This window comes from Blennius ocellaris (genome assembly GCF_963422515.1).
Source record: "Blennius ocellaris genome assembly, chromosome: 9".
Classification (NCBI taxonomy): Eukaryota; Metazoa; Chordata; class Actinopteri; order Blenniiformes; family Blenniidae; genus Blennius; species Blennius ocellaris.
In genome coordinates this window covers 8,302,400-8,324,899 of record NC_137658.1, presented here as the reverse complement: position 1 = coordinate 8,324,899, position 22,500 = coordinate 8,302,400, and the positions used below count along the sequence as shown (strand labels likewise).

Below are 22,500 nucleotides of genomic sequence, written 5' to 3'. Positions count from 1 at the left end.
GCTCGGCTTGGCACTGTTAAACATAATACATCAAACACTCAAACATTTTTTTTTAATAGTCATCTGTCATACGAACTGAAGAGCAAAATGTTCACTGCCACTTGTGTTTTGAAGAAATTTAACAAATCTTCTTTTTTTTCCAATAAAGAAAACCCTTTTGGGATTAAAGTTTTATATGTGGTCATTAAAATCCTTTAATATCTACCAAGCTGAGAAAGTGACATTTACAGTGACATTTTACATGGTTTATCTGCCTTTTAACTGTCTGGTGGATTAATTGTGTCCACACAGTAGTGGCTACAGAGCAGTGCTCCAGTGGCAGCCCAGGGATGATGATCACGGCCCTGTCCTGGTCCCTGTTGGGGGATCCCATTGCTCTCTTCTCATCCAACAATCCCAGAGAGCATGTCAATATGAAACACTATCCCCCCACACTGGGGCCATACTAGGCAATCCCTCCTGCTGTACACAAGACAGGCTTATATGGATGCATAACTGTTGTATCGCTGAGAGAAGATGCATGGCCTGGCTATGAAGAAAAGTGTAAATTAGACTAAATCGAGTCACCAGACAGTGAAACACATTTTTTACCATATTGCACTCAATGTAAGCGTGATTTACTACATGATGTTGGTTGCATGTGGGTTGAAAGGAAAAGCTGGCCATAAAGCTTTGTTTACCCAACTTTAAAAAAAAAAAAAAAAAATCCACAGCCTTGTAAATGTTGTCAGATGGCCAATGCCAGTGTCTTTCAGCTTAATACCACCTATATTAAATAGTTTAAATATTTCATAAGGGCGGCTTTTTAAAGCGAGGGAGGGGAAATCGTTAGCTGCGGTAAAGTTTCATTAACTGGTCCCCATTTCGCTGCGAGGCAAACTCATCTCCTCTTATTGTAATAAAACAATCTCTCTCTCTCTCTTTCTCTGGGTTCTGCTCTCCACTCATCTCCCTCTCTCCACCGCCTCTCTCCTTCTCTTTTACATCATAATAATACACTACATCCCCTTTAAATGCACTATTACTTACCGCTGCCTTTTCATATTGTAACATCACGGGCACTTTAGCGACAATATAAAAGCGTGTCATTCATTATTCAGAGGCAGCCGGCCTCGTCCCCCTTTTAAAAAGTCAGGCGCGCTGCTGAAATTGATAACGGCGAAGAGACGCGCAATAAAAACGCAGCCCCCGGGTACCGAGCTGCAGCCCAGACCCCCCGATTATGCAGATCAAGTGGTAATTTCTCAAACAAATCGCACTCTTTCACTCTTTTGTTGTCGTTTCTTTTTGGACTTTTGGAATCAGGGTGTCAGCTTTTAAATTGCCTGTGGGAAAAAAAAGGAAAAAAAAAAAAAGAAAAGAGGATTGATGTGCTGCGTAATTGTTAAAGCTGGGTGTAAGGTTCCTTCAGAAAACTGCACCTAAAATGTTCCTGGTCCAAACCTGATGACCCGAGGGTTCATTTTGAAACGGACTCTCGGTGTCTTTATTTCTTCACCTTTTTCACAGAGGCAATGGAAATGTCCAAAGCTCACTTCAATAAATTCACAAAGAGCTGACAGGAAGTGAGCTGCGTGTGATTTTGGATAACCGGTGTCACAGTGTTATCCCGGTAGGTCAGAGATAATGTGTCATAATCACTGGATTACACCAGATTACAAACAATAACACCCGCAGCCACTGGGACCCCTCCTGCTTTGGGACTGTCTTCACTCTGCGGTGCAGGCAGGCAAAAATACACTTATTATTAATTTTCACGATGCTGTTATTCATTAATTACTACGATCCAGGTGTGACTCATATGACAAAAGTGTCCGTACAATGAAAAGAAGGTGAATTACATCAATTATATTCAAATTTCTATAAAATGTTTTTTTTTTTCTCTCTCTCAAATGTCATCGAGAGAAACATAAAAACGTCTGAAATGATGACAGCTATAACAGACCAATTCTCCCCCATCAAAAGCCACCGGTGTGCTCGCATATGGCGGGCTGAAGCAGCCAACACTCCGAGTCTGTCCATATTGCCAAACAAACACCTCGGGCCTTGTCCCATCTCTTATTGCTTCATAATACTTTATTGTAAAGGAAGAGAAAGGATTCATAATGAAATATATATTACAAACCCTTTGCATTCTATGTGATTGTGTCACTTGTGACCTTACACACAGAAGCTCACCCATTTACACTAATAACAGTTATATGAATTCACGTGAAGTTTAAGCTTCACCTATATAAATAACTCACTGTAAATGCGAAAACACGAAATGACTGTCAGAAACATAAGAAATGTCCCTAAATTAGTCCCCCAAAACAAAGCAAAACTCGTACGATAAACATAATATTTTACAATCCAGCTAAAATATGAAAATGTTGCAATAGATTAAATAAAATTGTGTTTAATTAAAATGTTGAGGAAAATCCTACAAGTATAACTCGCATTGTCAGTGAATGAATATACTGGTCACTAGTTTGTTAAAGCTGTGTAATGCGATCGCTTAAAAAGCCACCTGCCGCATCCAAACTCGATGCGCATTTGTCTGTCCATGAGACAAGTTCGCGGAAATGAGATTATCCGGTCACTTTGGGCGCCTGTTACACAGAATCTGAGCGGTTAGCAGCTTCCAAAGCCCGGACACTTTATCTGAAGTAGCCCGTGGCTTTCCCTTGTCAGGTCATTTAATGTGGCACTGGCTACCAGGAACAAATAAGGCCACGTAATGCTTTGCCAAGCTCAATAGGTGCTGGTGATTCTGCCAGTGTTCAAGAAGGCTGATGTCCTTTTGTTAATTATTATTTTAAAGTGGAACGTGGTTGGTGTCACGTCATGAAATGGATTTGCGTAATTACGCACTTTTTTTTGCAGTTAGTGTTGGTTCATAACAGTTTTTATATCCTCAGAATAATTTCCTATTTTAATAAGAAAAAAATGTGAATAAAGATTGGACTGTAATTTGGAGATAAGGGTTTAAAATTAAAACTAACACAATATCAATCCCTTTAAACCGTCCACAGACACGAGAATCGCTCATTTAGTTAAAGGTGTTGAGATTAGTTTTAACTTTGACGCATTGGGCCCATGAACAGTGAGAAATTCGTTTTTTTTTTTTTTTTGCTTCCACTTATAAGTCGGACATATTAAACAGCTGAACATTACAAGCCACAGTGCAAGAGGATATATGAATATAAAAATAACTCTCCCATTTGGTTATAGGACGTAGACGAAGAGAGGGGTTTAAATTTAAGGAGGTGTATATTGAGACTGATACTTCTTTTCTTTTGATGTCTCTTTCATTATATATCCACTGCCGCTAGTTTCCATCATGAACTTCAATCCGTTTTCATGTGAACACATCATCCCTGCACATTTAATTTTGCATGTCTCAAATGATAAAGACTGAAGTGACACGCACAGAAAAATGATCCAAAGCCTAATTAATGTCGAACAACGGGAATAAAATAAAGCATCAAATCTCAATAGGCCACTTAAGTATTTAAAAAGTTGTCTTTTTTTGTTTTGTTTTTTTTAGTTTTCCTTTTCATAAGATTCGGTTAAAAAAAAACCTGAATATATGGTTTTAGACATTTGGGGAGCCTAAATCAGATAGAAAAGCTCAAATTCACCCTCAAAAAGCGGAGAACATTGGTGTCCCTCACTGGCTCGATTTTCTTTTTTTTCCAACATGTCGTTTAAATTTTCATGGAGTTATGGCTTGCCCCTAACTCTCTATTAGAATTACTTGACACGCCAAATGAAATACTGACGCACTCGCACGGCATGAATATACCATATCTTACCATATCTATAACACGCCGAGGTCCGTGGGTATGGGGAATCTTGATTATTGTGCCAAATCGTGGGCCTACCCCCACTGACATTCAATCAGTCATCCCCGTGCCAGCCAATGAAAGGTGGAGAGGGATGGAGGAGGACGGAGCTGCTAGACTGAGCGTTTTGACGCGCTGAGAGGAGGACAGAGCGTCACATCTCTCCAAACGCCCATCAAACTTTCACCACAGCCAGTAGAGAGGACCCAGTCCTCTGAAAGGGGCCTGGTAGACGCAAGGGCGCGCTGGATTTGGGGCAAACGGCTGGACGGCGATGGAAAGACCCCTGATGATGACTTTTGGTACAGTTTGACCAGACTGTGAGTCCGTCTGAAAGCTTCACGTTCAGTTTCCTCGTCCTTTTTGCGCCACAGCGGAGGGATGGAACAAGCACCAAGCGCGCCGAGCCCTCCCCCGAAACCGGCCCATCATGAGCCCATCAGCTTCGGCATCGACCAGATTCTGGGAGCCGGGACGGAGCCGGAGAGCGGGCGCACGGCCGGGAGACAGACTGGATCGGATGTGAGCAGCGGGGACGGCTATTACAGTTTAGGAAGCCCGACTGGGGCCAACGCGCCCTCGTACACCGCGCTGTCGATCTCCCTCTCCGGAATAATGCCTCCGGTGGAGGCGTCAGGTTCATACGGAGAAAGCAGGAGTTTGGGCAGTCGGGGGGTGATTCGAGTCCCAGCCCACAGACCTGTCGCTGCCCCGGGGCCCGCGGCCCCCGTTCAGAGCGCCGTTCCGGGGTTTGGAGGTCTGTGCTTCCCTTGGATTGGAAACAGGTTCGCCAAGGACAGAATATCAGGTAGGCCGGCTGTTAAACCCCAGACTTTCCCCTTATTAATATTTCATAGTGTGGAAAAAGTGCAAACACACTTGTGCATATTTATTTGTTTCTCTTTACAGTCAATTAATATCGTTCCTAATTAATAACTTTAATGCACAATGGTGCAGCATCCTTCAACTTTATTCAAATAATTATTACGTATTAAAATGCCTGTGTCCACGTGGATGATTCATCTTGTATTTATTGAACTAAATATTTAATGACACACCGGGTGAATAAGAAAAAACACACCCAGAATAAGCACACTCTTATACTTCAATAAACCACACAGAAACAAGCTATTGCCCCAAATGTAATGTTAATCTGAAAATTACCTAGGATATTATTGATCCACAAGTTCAGATATGACTTTTTTTTTAAATCAGACAACTGAGCTGTAAAAAGATGCACTCAATATACTATTAATATATTCTAGTATTTACCTCAATTACAAAATATGAGTTTCATAACTGTTCCATGTAATTTAATTTATATATTTTAATACAAAATAGTATATTAATTATGTCAAAGGCCTTCCGTCTGCTCTTTCATCCGCGGAGACATGATCCTTTTTAGTCTAACCAACCAAGGCTAATCGAAATATCCGCGTTTAAATACTTTCGTGTCAAATGCTTTCATCCACAGTAAATAAAACAACAAATTTCTCACATAACGACTAAATAGTCTAAGTAGAGAAATATTGTCAAACAGGACGATACGCTTGATATATGGCCTTGAATTTCCAAACACAATGAGGAGTGAATTAGTGTGTTCGGTGCTGTGTAAACCTTCAGATTTCCAACTTACCGGTGCGTCCTTGTCTCCGCTCTCCGCAGCAGCTCTGGTGCCGTTCGCCGTGACGCGGCGGATAGGACACCCGTACCAGAACCGGACGCCTCCGAAGCGGAAAAAACCCCGCACCTCCTTCTCCAGGGTGCAGATCTGCGAGCTGGAGAAACGTTTCCACCGGCAGAAGTACCTGGCCAGCGCCGAGCGGGCGGCTCTGGCCAAGAGTCTGAAGATGACAGACGCACAGGTCAAAACCTGGTTTCAGAACCGCAGGACCAAGTGGAGGTGGGTTTGAAATGTCCTGATTGAAACCGTCAACACTCACTTACAATGTGGCCACATTATAACCCAAACACTTACTGTGTTACAGAAAGAACAACATCCTTTTCAAAGAAAGTTGTATTGTATTTCCTCTTTGACCCCGTGCGTAATTTCCTGGTAATTGAGGATGACACGGAACTACAATAAATAAGAAAAATAAAAAATGTAAATCTCTGAAAAGTATCTCTAACATTAAAAAGATCCGAAAGAAAAGCAGAGCTGATGATTTAAGAATTTAATGAAAACATTACATTTAGTATAGTTGTATCTCAAATTACAATTTGTATTTTAAAATCTACAGATCAACCCATTATGACTCATTTTAAATAATCAACTATATATATATTTTTTGTAAATTTAAAGTCTAAGGTTAATTAAATCTCTTCCCAAAACACTATATGACCTTTTTTTTTTAATTCCAAGAACTCGTCACTATTTTATATATTCTTTGAGAAATTTCACAAATGTTCATTCTTTTTCGCCCTTCTTTTATTTTATCATCTTTATCATTAATCTATTTTTTTTAATCCATCTTTTTTTGTGTGTTTGTATGTTTTCCTCCAGGAGACAGACAGCCGAGGAGCGAGAGGCGGAGCGTCAGCAGGCCAATCGTCTCATCCTGCAGCTGCAGCAGTCCGCCCTCCAGAAGTCCCTCAGCGAATCCGCCGCGTCGGATCCTCTGTGCGCCCACAACTCCTCCCTGTACGCGCTGCAGAACCTCCAACCCTGGGCCGAGGAACGGGAATAGAGACAGACCTCCCCATCCGTTCCCCAGCTCTACCCCGGCTGGATAAAATAAAATATTGGAGCGTGGGATTTGTGTTGTCGCTCTGGATGGGGGAGGGAAAGAGAAAAAAAAAAAACTCACACACATTTGACTGGATGTTTGTAAAACAGGACCTAAAGTGATGGTGAGTGACTCCTGTCCCGAATCAGAGACTTTGCTGGACAATAGTTTGCAGCTCTGCGAACAGGAGGAGTTTTCATTGATTGTCTTGTCCTACATATGATTACCCTCTTGTGCGTCATCTTATTCTTTTTATTAGAGTAAGATGGGAAGGGGGATTGTGTGTACTGACTTGGAAGAGGTCCTAAATTATCTAGAGACAGAAAATTCACGTTACTGAAGGCGTTTTCTCTTAACGCAACCTTCTCTTCAATCTGAAACAAACTGTGCCCACCCTGACTCGAAGGACTTCAACATCCAACACAAATAGAGAAACGTGCAGTAAATGTTGATGAGATTTGACAAAGTCTGCTCTGTTCAATCACAAACTTTACATATATCTGATTCACTGGTGCTTGAAACTTCAGCTCCTCTCATTTTAAAATGCACATGTACACAGGTACAATGTATCACCTTGGCCACAACAACAGTGTTACAGTGCAGTTAAAAAAAAAATACTGTTGTGTGCAGTAAGAGTGTAGATATCATCATTACAGGGGAGTGTTGAAGGAAATGTGAATCAGGCTAAGGGATAGAGGACAGTGATGCATGCTCATTGACGGTGGTGGAGTTCTTACATATGCACATTGTCATGCTTCATTTGTAGCCTGTGTCCATTTTGATTGAGGCACAAGTGCACATCTCTTTTTTGTACGTTATTTGTATATGTGTAAATAACAGTATAAACTGTTCTTGTGACCTTTTTGTTTTTGCTCTTTACGACGTGCCATAGAAATTATTTTAAGGTTTTAACAAACTGTTCTCTAATATCAAGGTGAAGAAGAAAAAAATGAAGCGACAAAGTTGGGAGAAGAAAAAAAAAAAGAAGCAGACTTGAGTTGATTTTATTTCTGAAAAGTTTATTGATAAATATAATGATTTTATACAATATTTCAATACACACATTATTTCATTCTGACAGTTGTAAGTGTCTGTCTGTATGCCTGTCTATCTGTCCTGTCTGTCAGTCTATTTGAAGGTGTGTCAGGGTATGTTTTCAGAGGAGCTATAGAGCACACTCAGCCACTTTAATGACACTCTTGGTAGCACAGTGAGCGGGTGTGACAGTAAATCCCTTCTAAATCTGTGTTTTCTGCTTTCTCTTTCACGATGGCTCTTGGTTGAAACATGGCTTCCGTTCCTCCAGAATCAGTGAAAAAGGTCTTCACACTCATCTCCTGTCTTATTCTCTCTGGCCCGCCTCCCGCCTCGCTGCCTCACAGTGTACAGCTGCGTGGTCACTCTCGATCGACATTTGTAACGCACACAGTCGAAGACTAAACTCTCTCTTGGGCAAAAAAAACCCCAAAAAAACACGGTCACTTCGGCTGGATTGACTGTCGTGTTCTCAAAATGAAACTAATAAATGACACTCTGAAGGAAACAGGACCTTTAACACCAGGACGACACAGACACAAACACGTGCACATCTCTGTATTGCTCTCCGTCCGTGTGCCAGTAAACCTCTGGATTCTAGTCAAAGATGTCGGGGAGAATAATTTACAGAGTGAGATCCAATCAGACGGAAAGACAGATAGACAGGAAGTCCGAATCGAAAAACACAAGACAGACGTGAGCGATGTCGGACAGTAAGAAGAAACCACAAAACACAAACGGTTAAATATCTACAGTCAAGTCGATACAACATTCAAACACCGATGAACACCACTGGAACACGGAGCAGGACTTCAGAAGGCTTTTTGGACACGGTTGCAAACTGTACCGAGACGTAAAACTGTCGTGAGGCATCTGGATTTACGTTCACCTCTGCTGACCTTGTGCAGGCCCAAGTCTGAATTTACACGACGTCTGAAGAAGATGAAGTGTCTGTCAGACCTGGAAAATTTAACACTCCTGCGAAAAGTAGAGTATATTGCCACCAAGATTTGATTTCTTTTTCTTTTTTATGGGACATATACAGTAAATATGCTTAAAGGCCTCTGTTTGCATGCGTCACAATATTGCTCATATTTCTTGTATTGACACAGAAGTTCGTAATGAAAACAGCTATTATTGAAGCCTCCGATGAGCAAAGTGTGCACTTGTTTGGTGTCATTGCGAAGCTGCTTTCAGCAACATCTGTCCCGCTCGAGAACAATTTACGTAATATAGAGAGTTATTTGACAAAACGTTGGAGGGGAGCAGTATTTACACACAGTCCAAGATACTGGAACATCGGCAAAATGCAGTGGAAATGTAGACGAGGTAAATGGTTACAGAAAGGTTAAATGAAGTCGAGAGGACATTTTTCCAAAAAACAGCGGTGGTTCGTCGCCATTGATTTGTTACAGTAAGATGCCCTCCATATGGTTCAGTGGCCCACTGCCACCCCCAGTGTCACGCTTCCTTTTTCTTTCATTCACATGTGAAGCGCTTCCTTTTTCATTTTTTTTTTCTTGTTGCAGAAACTTGTTCACGCCGTCCTTCGTCTACTTCTTCTTCGTCGTCTTTCCTTGTGCTGTGCTTTTGTCAGATGCAACATCTCCCCCCGTGTTTGTTGTCTAGATGACATTTTCAAAGAGCTGTAGAGACCTCATGATGTTTTCATCCTGTGCAGAGAAGAAGGTAAATTAACCGTTTATCAAGCAAGCGGTCGAATTTTGTGACCTGTAGAAAATGACGGCAGAAACACAACACAAGTTTCAATATCTGCGGTGTGCACTGCATACAGTCCCAGGCTGTTAACACTATGGAGACGTTCACTTGAAAACGTAAAAGTCTAATTAGATCAAAGGTTCTATAGGTTTACAAGTACTGCCAGTGGCAATATGTTATAGTTATCTCATTTAGACAACATTTCAAGATATATTTGATACAATATGTGTGATTGAGGTCAGGTTAGTAAAAAAAAAAAAAATGGATGGATAATGATTATCAAGAATGATTTTATAAAATATATTTAAAAAAAAAAACGTATATAATGTCCTATAGCATCAACATTGGGTTCAAATTAACAATCACTATGTATTTCAATGAGCGTCCCATAAATGGTTAAGGAGTGTACTGTGAGAATAACCCTCGTCCAAAAATTATTTTTTAAATTCATTTACTGGCCACAAGGGGGCAGCCAAAGCCCATAAAACACTCATAATGCTCATTCAGTAAACATACACTGATAGTGAATAGAATATATATTTTTTAAAGTATCCTGATTCATGGTTTATGCAGTGAGAACTGTAAAAGTGGGAGCCTTTGAAAACACAATTGATTTAATTAGGGTTTTTTTTTTTTTTTTTTCAATTGTACAAGGATTCTGAGTGACAACAGTTATGCCTGCTACGTTCTAGCAGTGGTTTCTTAAAGGCGATGAAAGTGATCTCATAAGTGGAGAAGTTCACTGTTTTGAATCCGACTGCCAGAAAACCACCAGAAACGAAATACAACATAAGTGAAATGTGCAAATCACATAATTCGCTGTGGCGTGCAGATATGCACCATGGAAAGTCATATCTAATAAGGTAATAATAATTTTTATCTTGTGGCATTCTGCAAACCTCCCGCTTTTCTGCTGCACCACATCAAAACATGAAAGTTACATACATTCTGAAAATGAAATAAGAACAAAGTACCTCTTGACAGGACAGGAGGAATTCATCGAGAGTGACCACACCGTCTCTGTTTTTGTCCATTTTCTGTAGACAGAGGCACGTCTGACGTCAAGCTTGTTATGTCAAGAGTCAGATTTTAACACAGAAATGCGGTTTCTGAACAAATATCTAAAATAGACACACTTTACTAAAGTGAGTGTCGAATTTGCAAGAATCCCATGGGAATGTTAGTTATAGAAATGTCATGGAATCTATTAATCCTCAGGCAACTTTATGGCTGCAGCGGCTTTTCATCTGTTAAATTAAGTTGTGGTTTTTTTTGTTGATTTTTGTTTTTGTTTTTTATGTGCTCCTGAGGTGCAGGAACAGTATCTGAATGTGTGATGTATGTAGCATTAACTCATCTATATTTAGTTTCTCATCTGTGTTTATGTGGTTGGGCTTGATTAGACATAAATAAAGGAATCAGGCCTTTGTACCTGAAAAAAGGCCTCCACGTGCTGTTTGGGAGCGTCCGTTTTTAACACAGGGTACGTGTATTTGCCCATCATGTCATATATTGCTCTGACGATGTCCGTCATCTCCTGAGAAATGGAGCAGAAAAAAAAAGAGGCACCATTTTTTTTTTAAAGAATTGCAGAGGATTACTGATTAAAAGTGGGAAATAGTAAGATCGAGGCAGAAACACAAACTTCTTTGTTGATGTATCCGTCTCTGTTGATATCATAGAGGTTAAAGGTCCACTGGAGCTTCTCTGTGATGGAGCCCCTCAGCAGGATGGACAGAGCGGTGACAAAGTCCTGAAGAAGAGAAAACCTCATACTGAATAAAGGAGGATGACATCCTCAATACACTGACTGAGGTAAGAAGTCAACGTGAAGGCTGCTCCTAGTATCGACGTTGAGGTATTCTATGGGCTCACTATGATATTTTTATTCATACTGTTGTCTTTCTTTTAATGTCTGTTCATATTATGCTGATCATCTGAGAAGAAACACAGCTTCACACCTTTTTCACAGTTTCTCAGTGAGCAGACATGCATAAAATATGAGGCTAAAATATACCTCAAACTTTATGGATCCTGTATTTCCTGTGTCAAATGCATTAAACAGGAAGTGTGCATAAGTGCTGGCATCTGTTGGAGGAGAAAAAAAAAAAAAAAGATTTGTTCAAAGAAATGTCCAGAGGCAAAGTTGGGTATACACATACCACAACACATACTTTCCTACCTCCATGTGGAAAGAACTGGGAGTATATTTGCTTGAAGGTATCCTCATTAACAACCCCACTTGGACACTCCTGGAAAGAGAGAGGGACACAGAAATAGGACAAACCAACACAATATAACCTCTAGAACAAGTCGTTGGAGTCTGAGGGCAATAACAACGCATGAAGTTGACGTGAACTTTAATGTGACGCAACCAACAGTCAAAACTGATGTAAGTGTTGTTGCTTATGTGTGATATTGTCTAATTCAGTAATTCAGGGATGTGCAATTACAGTGAAACACTTGGACGACTGTGTCACTGGGCCTTCACATGTCAAACACAGAGAGACAATCAGACATCCTCAATATCAAACATATAGCCTATAAAGGGTCCATAATTGCCCTCAGATGCATGTTTTTGGGCTTTGGAAAATAAACTCATGCAAACACTGTAAGAACATGTAATCTTTGGACAGGGCGATCCCCCTGTTAAAACCTGGTTTTGACCCCTGGACATTCTTCCTCAGGCTTGAGAGTGATAACCACTACTCCAATATGCAAATGAAGTATGAAAATAAACATTAGTATTGTTACAAATAAAGATGGTATGTCTTAAAAAGCCCTCTGCCAAATATACATATTTTCAGAAAGTTTTTTTTTAAACCTTCTGAACATTTCTATTGTTCTAAGAAGCGAGTGAGTGATACCATCACTTCATACCACTGGAACAAAAGCCACAGATATATTCCTTTATACTGTAAAAGCACCACTTTTACTGTTAAAATACACAGTCAATGTTATGGCTAAAACTTGATCCATCTGGATGAGAGGAACTTTGAGGAGATTGTTGTTGTTGTTGTGAGTGTGAGTCATAATTAATCGCTCCCAGAGCTTCTGCCCTCCATCATATATCTGACTTTGAATCCTGATGTTACAAAAATCTAGAGAGAGAATGACAAAGTGCCAAAACTATAAATGCAGTAGATACATTGCAGGATAAGGAAAGTATTCATGAGAAATCCTTCCAATCAGGAGATGATATATCAGTCCTTGTTGTATTTTATTTTTAAGTATGTGTATGTGTTTTTCCTCTCTTGGCTCTGGTACTACTGTCACTCACATTCTTGAATCCTCGATAAAGAACTTGAAGCTCCCTTTTGTTGAAGTTGGTCAGAGCCTCAAGCTGGTCGAGGCCCTCGGGTCGATGGCACACCATGGTCATCTCCAAGTCATCGTCAGCTTTGTCTGCAGGGGCGAAAACAAAAGAAGAGAACATAAAACTGCATCGCCTCACACAAATTTGTAATTACAGCACGGCCGTAGAAAACAAAAGTTGGCTTTTGTGAAGAGGAGAAGAAATTACACATAATTGCGGGGAAATTAACTCGCGTATAACCGAGTCTAAATTACACACCAAGACCGAGAGGCGGGGAGGATGAAAGATGGAGGTGCAGAGCTGTGGAGGTCAGTTTAACAGCTCCGCTTCTCCTCTCAGCGGCCCGATCATTAACAACTCATTACTCTCCTCGCTGGGGGGGAGGAGAGAGAGGACACACCACTGACTCTGACACACACACGCACACACGCACACAGCCTATAGGTGAACATGACGGTTCAAAATCAGGACGATCTCTCTCTCTCTCTCTCTCTGTCTCTCTCTCTCTCTCTCTCTCTCTCTCTCTCTCTCTCTCACTCATCTGCACATTTGTACGAGCGCACAAGTTCCCAGAAGCAATCTTCAGTTGGATAATTATGCATACTGTTCTAAGTGTGCATAATTTAATATAAGTAGAGAAGAAAATTCAGAATATGATAAAGTGGTCATAATGTATAGTAGTAAAAAAGCTGGACCAGTAAAAAGATTTATAAAATCTTGCATTTGAATAACAAGATTTTATGTTTAATCACAATCTTTTCAGCGTAATGATTGAGCCACATTTAAGAGTCTCATTATCATTTTCATAAATTGATGGTATTATATTAATCTAATGCAACCCTTTATTCTTCTGGTTAAACTGGAAGACGAGGAGCATCATGGCCACTTTATTAGGTACACCTGTACAATCGAACATGATCCTGGATACAATTTGGCCTTTTTCATATATGTCATCCAGGGCTTATTGTTTTAATGATTCGGGGTTTGTGTGCAAACAAAGTCTGTATGTTAGGAGCGAGTTCACAATTTAGTTGACATTTACCAAGCATGTTCGATTTTAATGTACCTGGGTGGATCAATCAAGATAAACATCTATTTGAATTCTAAGTTGGTTTTCTATCTTTCTATATAGATTTTCAATCTTCTTTCCTTAAAGTCCACCCGGATTGCCTAAAAAAAAAAAAGGAAATGCTGCAGACCTCCTGTCTTAACATCTTCCGAGTTTCTGCTTCAAACTCCTGTATCTGCATTTAGAATCGCTTCCTTTCAGCTCTAATGGAGTGCCATTGTGTGTGGGGTTCACTTTGTCCTCGGCAACCTGGATTTTCAAACATGAATATTTCTGAAACAGATATTATTTTATCTGTGTGGCTGAGCCATTAATGTTCTGCAACGCTTCTGTACACCAGTGACCCTTCAACTGTGTTCTCTCAATGAATTGTAGGTCCTGGGTCAGCATTTCACAGCGTGACGCAAAGACCCCTTCATCTCTCTGCTGAATTAGCCCTCGGTCGACGGTTATCCATCTGACCTTTTCGGTTTCAGTAGCTATTGTTTGTACTTCATGTGTAATTTCCATTTCAACCTGCTTGTTATGCTGTTACACCTCATGACACTTCAGGTGCTTTGTAACGCTGAAGCAAGTGACACTCTGACGGAATCTAACTCTTTGATTGTCACCTATATTACATTATATTATATTATATTATATTATATTATATTATTGCATGGCAGCAGGAACTCATTAAATTCCTACGTTATGGGAGCAATGCACCTTTATGACTTTGTATAACTTGCAAAGTCGTCCGTCCTCATATAGGTCCTTATCCCTCTGCCCTCACACTGTTTAACACACACACGTATGCAAGCACACGACACACTCACACAGCCGATGAAGGTCACATCAAACTTTGTCAGCCTCACATTAGGCTGTGGGTTAAGTGTCCTGTTCAAGGGGAGTTACATTTATCTACCTCGAGATAATGAAAATGCCACAAAAGCTCGATAAAATACATCATAATCCTTAAAAAAGAAAAAACTGTTATGGAAAAGCCACAACAAAAATGTGATATTCAGAGCAGTATAAGTTCTGCATTATGAAGATATAGAGACAAACACCAATGACAAAGAGAACAATTATTCTGAGGTCTGAGGAGAAACTCTGTCTCACTTCTCACAGATTGTGAAGCCGTTCCAAGCAAATGTGCAAATGTTGGCCTGTATAAACAGATCGGACTGGAGTGAATCAATGGCAAGGGACTCCCAAGTGTACAAAATTAACATTAGTTAGTATTCAGGTGTGTTTTCCACACATACGCTGAGAAATACTGAGCTGCTGATTAATTAAAAAGCACTTCAAATGAAGTTTCCTCACTGTCTTCTTGTGCTGAATGGTTACACGGTGGTAATTCAATTAAGTGTTAGCAGCAACATCAGCAATTATGCAACATTAATATGTGATTATGAGGAAATTAAAGAGGTTTTGCATAACTAGTGAATACAATTCACTGGTTTGTTTAGCTGCTTTGTCTTTTCAGGGACAAAACAACTCAATGAACAGCACTGAGTAGTAAATTAGCCATTAAAACAACAAACTAAATTATCACATGCTTAAAAACCTCCATTATTACCTAAGGTTTGTGCAATACAGCTGTAAGACTGGCTCTGTTTTCTGCCCTGTGTGGCATCACACACTGGCTGAAGCAACGAGTATTGCAGCAGTATTGCTATCAGTGGACAAATCAAAGCGTTCATGCAAGTTAGTTAAAAGAAATCTGACAAGTAAACAGCCAGGAGCATCTCACTGTTTATATTTATTCACTGTTTGTTAATTATTTATATTTTTGGTTCTCCTTTTGTTTTCTGAATAAAATATGAGTTCCAGTTATCCAAAATCCACACATTAATAAAACAATATCACGTTTTTTTTTTGTTTTCACTTGCCTGAGTTGGATCTGAACGGTAGCGTTCATAATGACTCACCCTCCACAGTGATGACTCCCAGCAGGTGCAGCAGCTTAACGGCCCCACAGCACAGCAGGATGATGACTATAGCATGTAGGCTGTTCTCACTTTGCTCCTCCCTTTCCATTTTGATCCCTTCTTTAATTCTTTCTTTCCTCAACTTGAGGTCTACAACTTTTCTCCTCCAGTCTTTAGCCGTGGTTTTGATTCCTGTGCTATGTACTCAAAACTTTTTTTTAAAAAGAACTCACTGCAGCTTTTTACGACATGCGATTGGATACTTTTCTTCTATACAGTTCTCTCTCTCTCTGTCTCTCTCTCTCATTGTTAGAAGTTTCCCTTCATCTGGCCCTCTCCTACTGTGAGATCAGTACTCACCTGCTTCTCTCTATCTCTGTCTTTTTATCCCCCTGTCTCTCCACTCCCTGTGGGCATCTCTCTCTCTCTCTCTCTCTCTCTCTCTCTCTCTCTCTCTCTCTCTCTCTCTGCTCGACACTGTTTGTTACAGTCATTTTGCCCTTCAGTCTTTCGGGAGCTTTAAGTTGGAGCTCCAACCTGAAAGCACTGTTACAATGATAAACTCACCTTCGTGTGTGTGTGTGTGTGTGTGTGTGTGTGTGTGTGTGTGTGTGTGTGTGTGTGTGTGTGTGTGTGTGTGTGTGTGTGTGTGTGTGTGTGTGTGTGTGTGTGTGTGTGTGTGTGTGTGTGTGTGTTTATGAGCAGATCAGTGCTTGATTAATCATTGACACCATGACACACAGTCATCCCTCTGCGACAGAAGGCTTAATTTAACACAAAGTGACTTTCCTGGCTCACACATGCCTGGAGTCCTTTCGTATGGCTTACTCCACAATATCAGCAATCCGTGATGAACACCCCTGGTGAGACAACAAGACCCATCCTCATTTGCCTTGTGGACTTTCTGTTAACTAAATATTGCAGTGAGGTTTGAGGACAAGGAACTGCTGATTATCACCTGCTGTAACCTATATATACCAGCTGGGGGCAGCAGACACAAACAAAGAGGCCACCATGTGTCAGCTCTGCTAATGAAGACGTGAGACCGCTTTTATTATATATGTTTGGTAGAAAACTCACTTTTAACTCAGAGGGATTTGACTCATTTGATTTCTTAATTAAATAGTGTCTTTTAACACGAGCAAGCTAAAATACACTGAAAATCACACATTCTAAAGGGATATTTATTCATTAATGTGCTATTGGTCACACCAAAGACTGGCTTTTCTTTAGTAGTCAATAGTGTGAATGCAGAAAAGAGCTGTGATTTGCAGACTGAAGTGCTGACTTGCAGACTGCAGGGGGCTCTGCCATAGCAGGAGGTTTCCCACAGAGTTGTCAATTGCAAGTTTGCTTTATTTACTCTTCTGGAGGTAAAGTAGCAGCGCTGAGCAAAATTAATTTTAGAAGCAGGAGTCGCATTTAATTCAATTTTCCACACATTTGAAAAGATGCTTGTTAGTATTAACAGCACTCCATGTGGATGATTAAGCATAGAGTATATTGTGTTTATTCAAGCCATGAACAATGAGCTGCTTCAGAGTGTTAATTATTATTGCTTTGATGTTCTCCATGGATACGGACAATGAAAATGCCCACAATTGATGATTCACAACAAATGTGTTCTTCAAATATGTTGTTTGAATAGTTTTGGGAGAAATCAACCACAGAATATTAAAAGAAAGTTGGTATATGGTTTTATTATTGTTGTTGCTATTATCCAAGATGTATTGAGGTAATCATGGTATTGCATTTTTATATTGTATTCAAAATGTGTATAGGTTAATTGATGATCCAGCACCATTTGAACACAATGTGTGTGGAATCCAAAATGAGCTGCAATTTTTGACTAATTCTATTTCTCCCATGTTGTTTCCTTACCCACATCCACCTCCCAGGTTACCATTGCAAACACCTTGAAAATGGTTGACAATGAAAACGAGACCGTTTGACCCTAAGACTTGGTTTGCTATGTGTGGGAGATTTTTTTTTCTTCTGATTCTGTAAAGTGAACGGAAAACAACTTGTAAACACAACACAGTCAGCTGCCCAGCCTGCCTAGCCTCAGGGGCTGAAGTGAGACAGCTGGATAGTCCAGAATAGTTGTAATGAGGTGCTCAAGAGTTATAGTTCCTCCCATATAATTACCCTTTAAATGATCACAAAAAACCACAACACAATCTGGTGGCGTAATTCTGGACTACAACATGAGCTTAACATTAGCATCAGTATTATCACAATAATTAACAATAGAATATTGAACATTTTATACTTTACTTGTCTGCTACAAAAACAAGTTTGCTACTGCGGACTAAAATAATATTTTGGATTCATATTAGCCGGCTTTGTCTTTGATGATTGTTTCTAACTGAGTCTGAATTGGGTTTCCTCATTTAAGATTACATTGGGGATGAGGAACACAAAGCTCTCTGCAGCCTTGAAAACGAAACAATTTTTTTCATACATCATTTTAAATAATAGCTTTTTAAAGCACAACTAATGCTAATTTAATTTAGGAGTCTATCTGGGGACAGCTGAATCGATCAATGGATCATTCCACTACCTAATGGCTTGTTGAAATTTGATGCTGACTTTCACAGTGGTCGGACCATCAACAGTGTAACAAGGCAACAGCATGGAGCAATATATTAGGATTATAGCAGGTTGGTTCATTCATTCATACATGGGCATATAAAGCTGGACTGTAAACAGTTAAGATGTAAAACACTATAAACCAAAACAATTACGATTTGGCATTGAACTAATGCATTTTTTTTTAAGGAAAGTTCTTTTTCATACTGTGTTTGATAATCAATCTAACCTGGATGGGTGGGTTGGTGTGGAAGATAATATAAAGGTCTTACAGCCGTGTAGTTGCTTGTGAGAGTGCAGCACAATTCAAATGTTTTATTAGTAGACTAAATAAATGCCCGGGTTTTCAACATGAAAATGGCCGATCATCAAGTGTAACAAATCCAGCTAAGGCTTGTTCATTCGACCAAAGGATTGCCTTTTTCAAATATATTTCACACTTCTACCACTGAACATGTAACTGCTGTCGCTTTCTTTTCCACATCTACTTCCAAACCTGACAGAATTGGAGCTGCTTTATATGTTTTCTCCTCTTAATCTTTTCCCAACAGCTTTCATGGTGGCGACAACATGTTTCATATCCAAGAGCACGGCTCCATGGGGAGGTCAGCTGAGCAAACAGGCACTGGTGGCACCATTCAGCATATTGATCGCAAGTGCACAGGATAAATCAATGAAAAAGGATATGAACAACTTTGCATTATCAGCTGATACTTAATTAGACTGATAAGTATTGAGCACAGTGATGGATCAGGTCCAGGTTGTAACATGCCATTCACACAACATCAGCTGAGATATAGCAGCTAAATGTTGAATAAATAAGATTTAAACTTAACTCGCAGTGTTTTAAGATTTTATCCAGATGCATTTCAAATGTTGAAGCAAGATGAAAATAATTCATGCAAAGAGAAATTCATAAATGAGCATGAATTAAACTGACATAAAATATGCACACTAATCAGCAATGAGCTGATTAAATAAGCCAGGAATCTCATTGAACACACTCTTTGAAATGAGCATGTCACATTCCGAACGTCATCCAAACATATATTACATGTTTCTGTTTCTCTCAAACCTAATTTCCCTCCTGGCATTTAAAAAAAAAATTGCTTTACCGTCAGTCAGGTCATCTTTAATGCTGCAAAGCTTCCTTCACCTGTTACTAACGTAAACCAATCAATATAACAAAGCTAACAGAACTGACAAGCCAACAATTGTTGTCCATTAGCATGTGTTTGCCATCTGTGTTTATATCACACCGCCACCCACACACAGTGGGGAAGTCCCTGCTTAGAAACAGCACATCCTATTAAGGGTGATTCCACATTGAAGCACTGAATGTTTCTCTTAAATATAAGTCAGTCGGACATATTGAGTACAGGATTTGGCTTTAAAACGAAATTGAAATACAGCAGTATGTGCTACTTGATCATTTTATTCGTAAAGTCTGGTTTGAAACAGCGAGCGCATCATTTCAATTCACTGATTTCAAGGTTTTTCAAACGTTCTTTTTGATCTTAAATACCACTTTGTCAAACTAACAAACAAGTGACCAGCACCGGACAACCTCACGTTCACCCCTACGAGAAGATTGAGTCTCACTAATCAACCACACATGCATATTTCTGAGTCGTGGGGGAGAAACTGAAGTACTGAAAAAAAAAACACCCGACCACAAGTGAGAAAGTCAATCGCAAAAAGTAAACATATGAACCACTCCGTTTTCACTTCTCATTTCAGTGAATCTGACTTTTTCCAGCACATTTCTCCTGCATGACCATTTAAGAAACCATAAAGTAAAACATTAAAGCTTTGCTCCAACACTCTCACTGAATAATGAAGGATTTATGATCTGGGAAAAATGTTTCTGCAGTATCATCCTAAAATCATCAGAGTTAAGTTTTTTCTTCCTTTTATAAAGAACCAAAACACAAATAATTCATTAATCCGTACTTACTATTTAGTGTTAACTGTGACCTTCGTCTTTTTGCTTATTTTCCAGTGCAGATGAATCAAACAGTTTTTAGGCCCAGTGAGTTTCATTGAACAATCATGAATCCATTGTGACAAATATAGTACAGAATACACTTTCTTTCAGTTTTTGATCACATACAATCATGACAAACTAAATTTCCCTGAAAGCTTCTACAAAAAATAACTTCAGATAATCATGTAATTCAAGATGTTTTATGTGTTCAAAATCCACCTTAATGTGCTGAATTTCTCACGTTTGTGGTTTTTTTTTTTTTTATGTAACCACGCTTAGCATTAGCAGATACTGGAGCTTTCCAACACGAAAATACCTTTTCCACTCAAGGTATTAATCCCATGATCAATATCACCATAGTATTAGCGGTGCTTTGGTATTCATTATACAGAAGTTCGTCAGTGGAAAATCTGTTGATCTGTTCTCATATGTTTTCATCATTATTTCCAATCACCTCAATTTGACTGCAGCGTTAGTGTATACCAGCTTTTGTGGCTAATTCTTTTTTTTTTTTATTGCAGCATCCTCTCATTAAGGAGACGAGATGCAACTGGGTCAGCATATAACAGAGTTTTCATAGAACCTCTGTGCTATCAAAAACTTTTTACAAAACAGGTGGACTCTAAAAAAAAAAAAAACACTTGCATGATTCATGCAAACTGAATCTGCAAACATAGTGGGTTCAGAAACCTCAGTGTAAACCTAAAATAATCCAACCTAAAAAGCCATCAGAGGAGCTTCTATCCGTTACAGAGGCTGTTATGAGCTGCGAAGCCTGACAGTGACTGAAAGGCCGGACCCTTTTCTCTCAGTGCTTGTTTGGAGGTTTAAGGGGAAGCCTGAACTGTCAGCAAAGAAAGACTGCCTGTCAGTCTCCCAAGCCAGAAGCTGTCACAAAAAAAATACCTCTTCTATCAAGACACACACATCCTGTGTGCTTCCTCTGGTTTTTTTTAATTCTTGCCCTATTTTTCCTCTATCTCCTCCTTTCTTCTCTGTAACTGAACCTTCCTTCTCCTTTTCTTATCTCTCCCTCTGCCGAACTCTCTTCTCGGTCCACCACTCTCTTTCTCGTTTCCTCCTCCTCGTGTCCTGTAATCCCTGCCAGAGAGTACGGCATTTGCATAATCTGAATTAGCCTAATCTGCAGTCCCGGCGGCGATGGAGAGGGGTTGCTCTCACCGGACTCCCTAATAGTGAAATGAACTCTCCAAGAAAGTGACGGTCACGAGCTTCCACAAGGTTTAGAGGAAGGCCCTTGAAAACTCCTTTCAGCTGCAACAGTCTTATTTGGCGTAAACCATTCGATGGCGAGGCACATAATCACGTTTTACAGATGAGTTCAAGCTCTCGTCCTGAGACGCATTGTTTCTCCACAGTCAGTGGACGCAGGGGCGATTCCTCACTGGCCCTCGGTGGTTCATTGAACACTCAACTTCCACACTCAGTCCCACGCCGACTGACAAGACAAACATGAGCAAATCATTGATGAGCAGAATATCAAAGCAACCATGTGCATAAACAATTCAAACTTCTCCTGCTTTCCCACGCATTTCTTTGCGCTCGTTGGCCCTCGGCTTGAGAAGGAGGAACGGAGTGCTCAAGGGCGTCTGCAGCATTACGTGTATATAATGTAGTGGTAGTGTCACACATACACGAACGCACCCACGCACACGCACACACACGCACGCCAGCCTCATGTCATTTCCTCACATATTTGTGTGCCACTGTTGATTATGTTTGGGAAGGTTGAGTTGAATAGAGCTCATTTAGATACTCATAGCAGCGTACCAATATTGATTTCTGAGTAAATACATGTCTAGACTGAGAATGCGCAGGAAACACACACACACACACACACACACACACACACACACACACACACACACACACACACACACACACACACACACACACACACACACACACACACACACACACACACACACACACACACACACTGCTGGATACCAAGGGATGAGGATGTCGAGATGACTTAATAAGCACTCACACCAGCTAATGGGAGTGTGGGTGATGGAGAAAGCGAGTAAATGAGAGGAAGAATAGGAGCATAAAAGAGAGCAAGGAGAGCTTTGGAGATGAGGATTGTAAAGGTGGCGACAGTGTGTGGCTGGGAAAATTGTAGGGAAGTCAGATGAAAAGAAACAAGCATGGAAAAAGGAGTGGGAGGCAGAAACTGGGGAAACAAACACCGTGGGGTGAAAGGAAAGGGGGGGGGGAGTAAACAAGAAGAAGCAGTTGTGTGATAGAGAGGGAGGCAGAGAAGAGCAAAAAGAAAGCAAAGAGGAAGAGCAG

The 22,500-nt window shown here is 40.2% G+C and overlaps 2 protein-coding genes across 2 annotated transcripts in view; one reads left to right on the top strand and one right to left on the bottom strand.

Annotated features, from left to right (window-relative positions):
• Positions 1–4,208: 4,208 nt before the first annotated feature.
• tlx3a (T cell leukemia homeobox 3a) lies at positions 4,209–6,514 on the top strand (the record flags this gene model as incomplete). Its single annotated transcript, XM_080501816.1, has 3 exons — positions 4,209–4,635; positions 5,493–5,730; positions 6,331–6,514. The coding sequence occupies 3 exons, from the start codon at positions 4,209–4,211 to the stop codon at positions 6,512–6,514; spliced, it is 849 nt and encodes a 282-aa protein (XP_080357942.1).
• A 2,699-nt stretch (positions 6,515–9,213) lies between these two features.
• The window catches only part of kcnip1a (Kv channel interacting protein 1 a), a gene marked incomplete at its 3' end in the record, with an annotated part of 15,764 nt that continues 2,477 nt past the window's right edge, over positions 9,214–22,500 (bottom strand). The window contains exons 2-8 of the mRNA XM_080501845.1: positions 12,588–12,712; positions 11,490–11,559; positions 11,325–11,395; positions 10,953–11,060; positions 10,740–10,844; positions 10,282–10,344; positions 9,214–9,261 (exon numbers count right to left, since the gene is read on the bottom strand). Coding sequence (XP_080357971.1) covers positions 9,214–9,261; positions 10,282–10,344; positions 10,740–10,844; positions 10,953–11,060; positions 11,325–11,395; positions 11,490–11,559; positions 12,588–12,712 — 590 coding nt within the window. The remainder of the gene's footprint in view (positions 9,262–10,281; positions 10,345–10,739; positions 10,845–10,952; positions 11,061–11,324; positions 11,396–11,489; positions 11,560–12,587; positions 12,713–22,500) is intronic.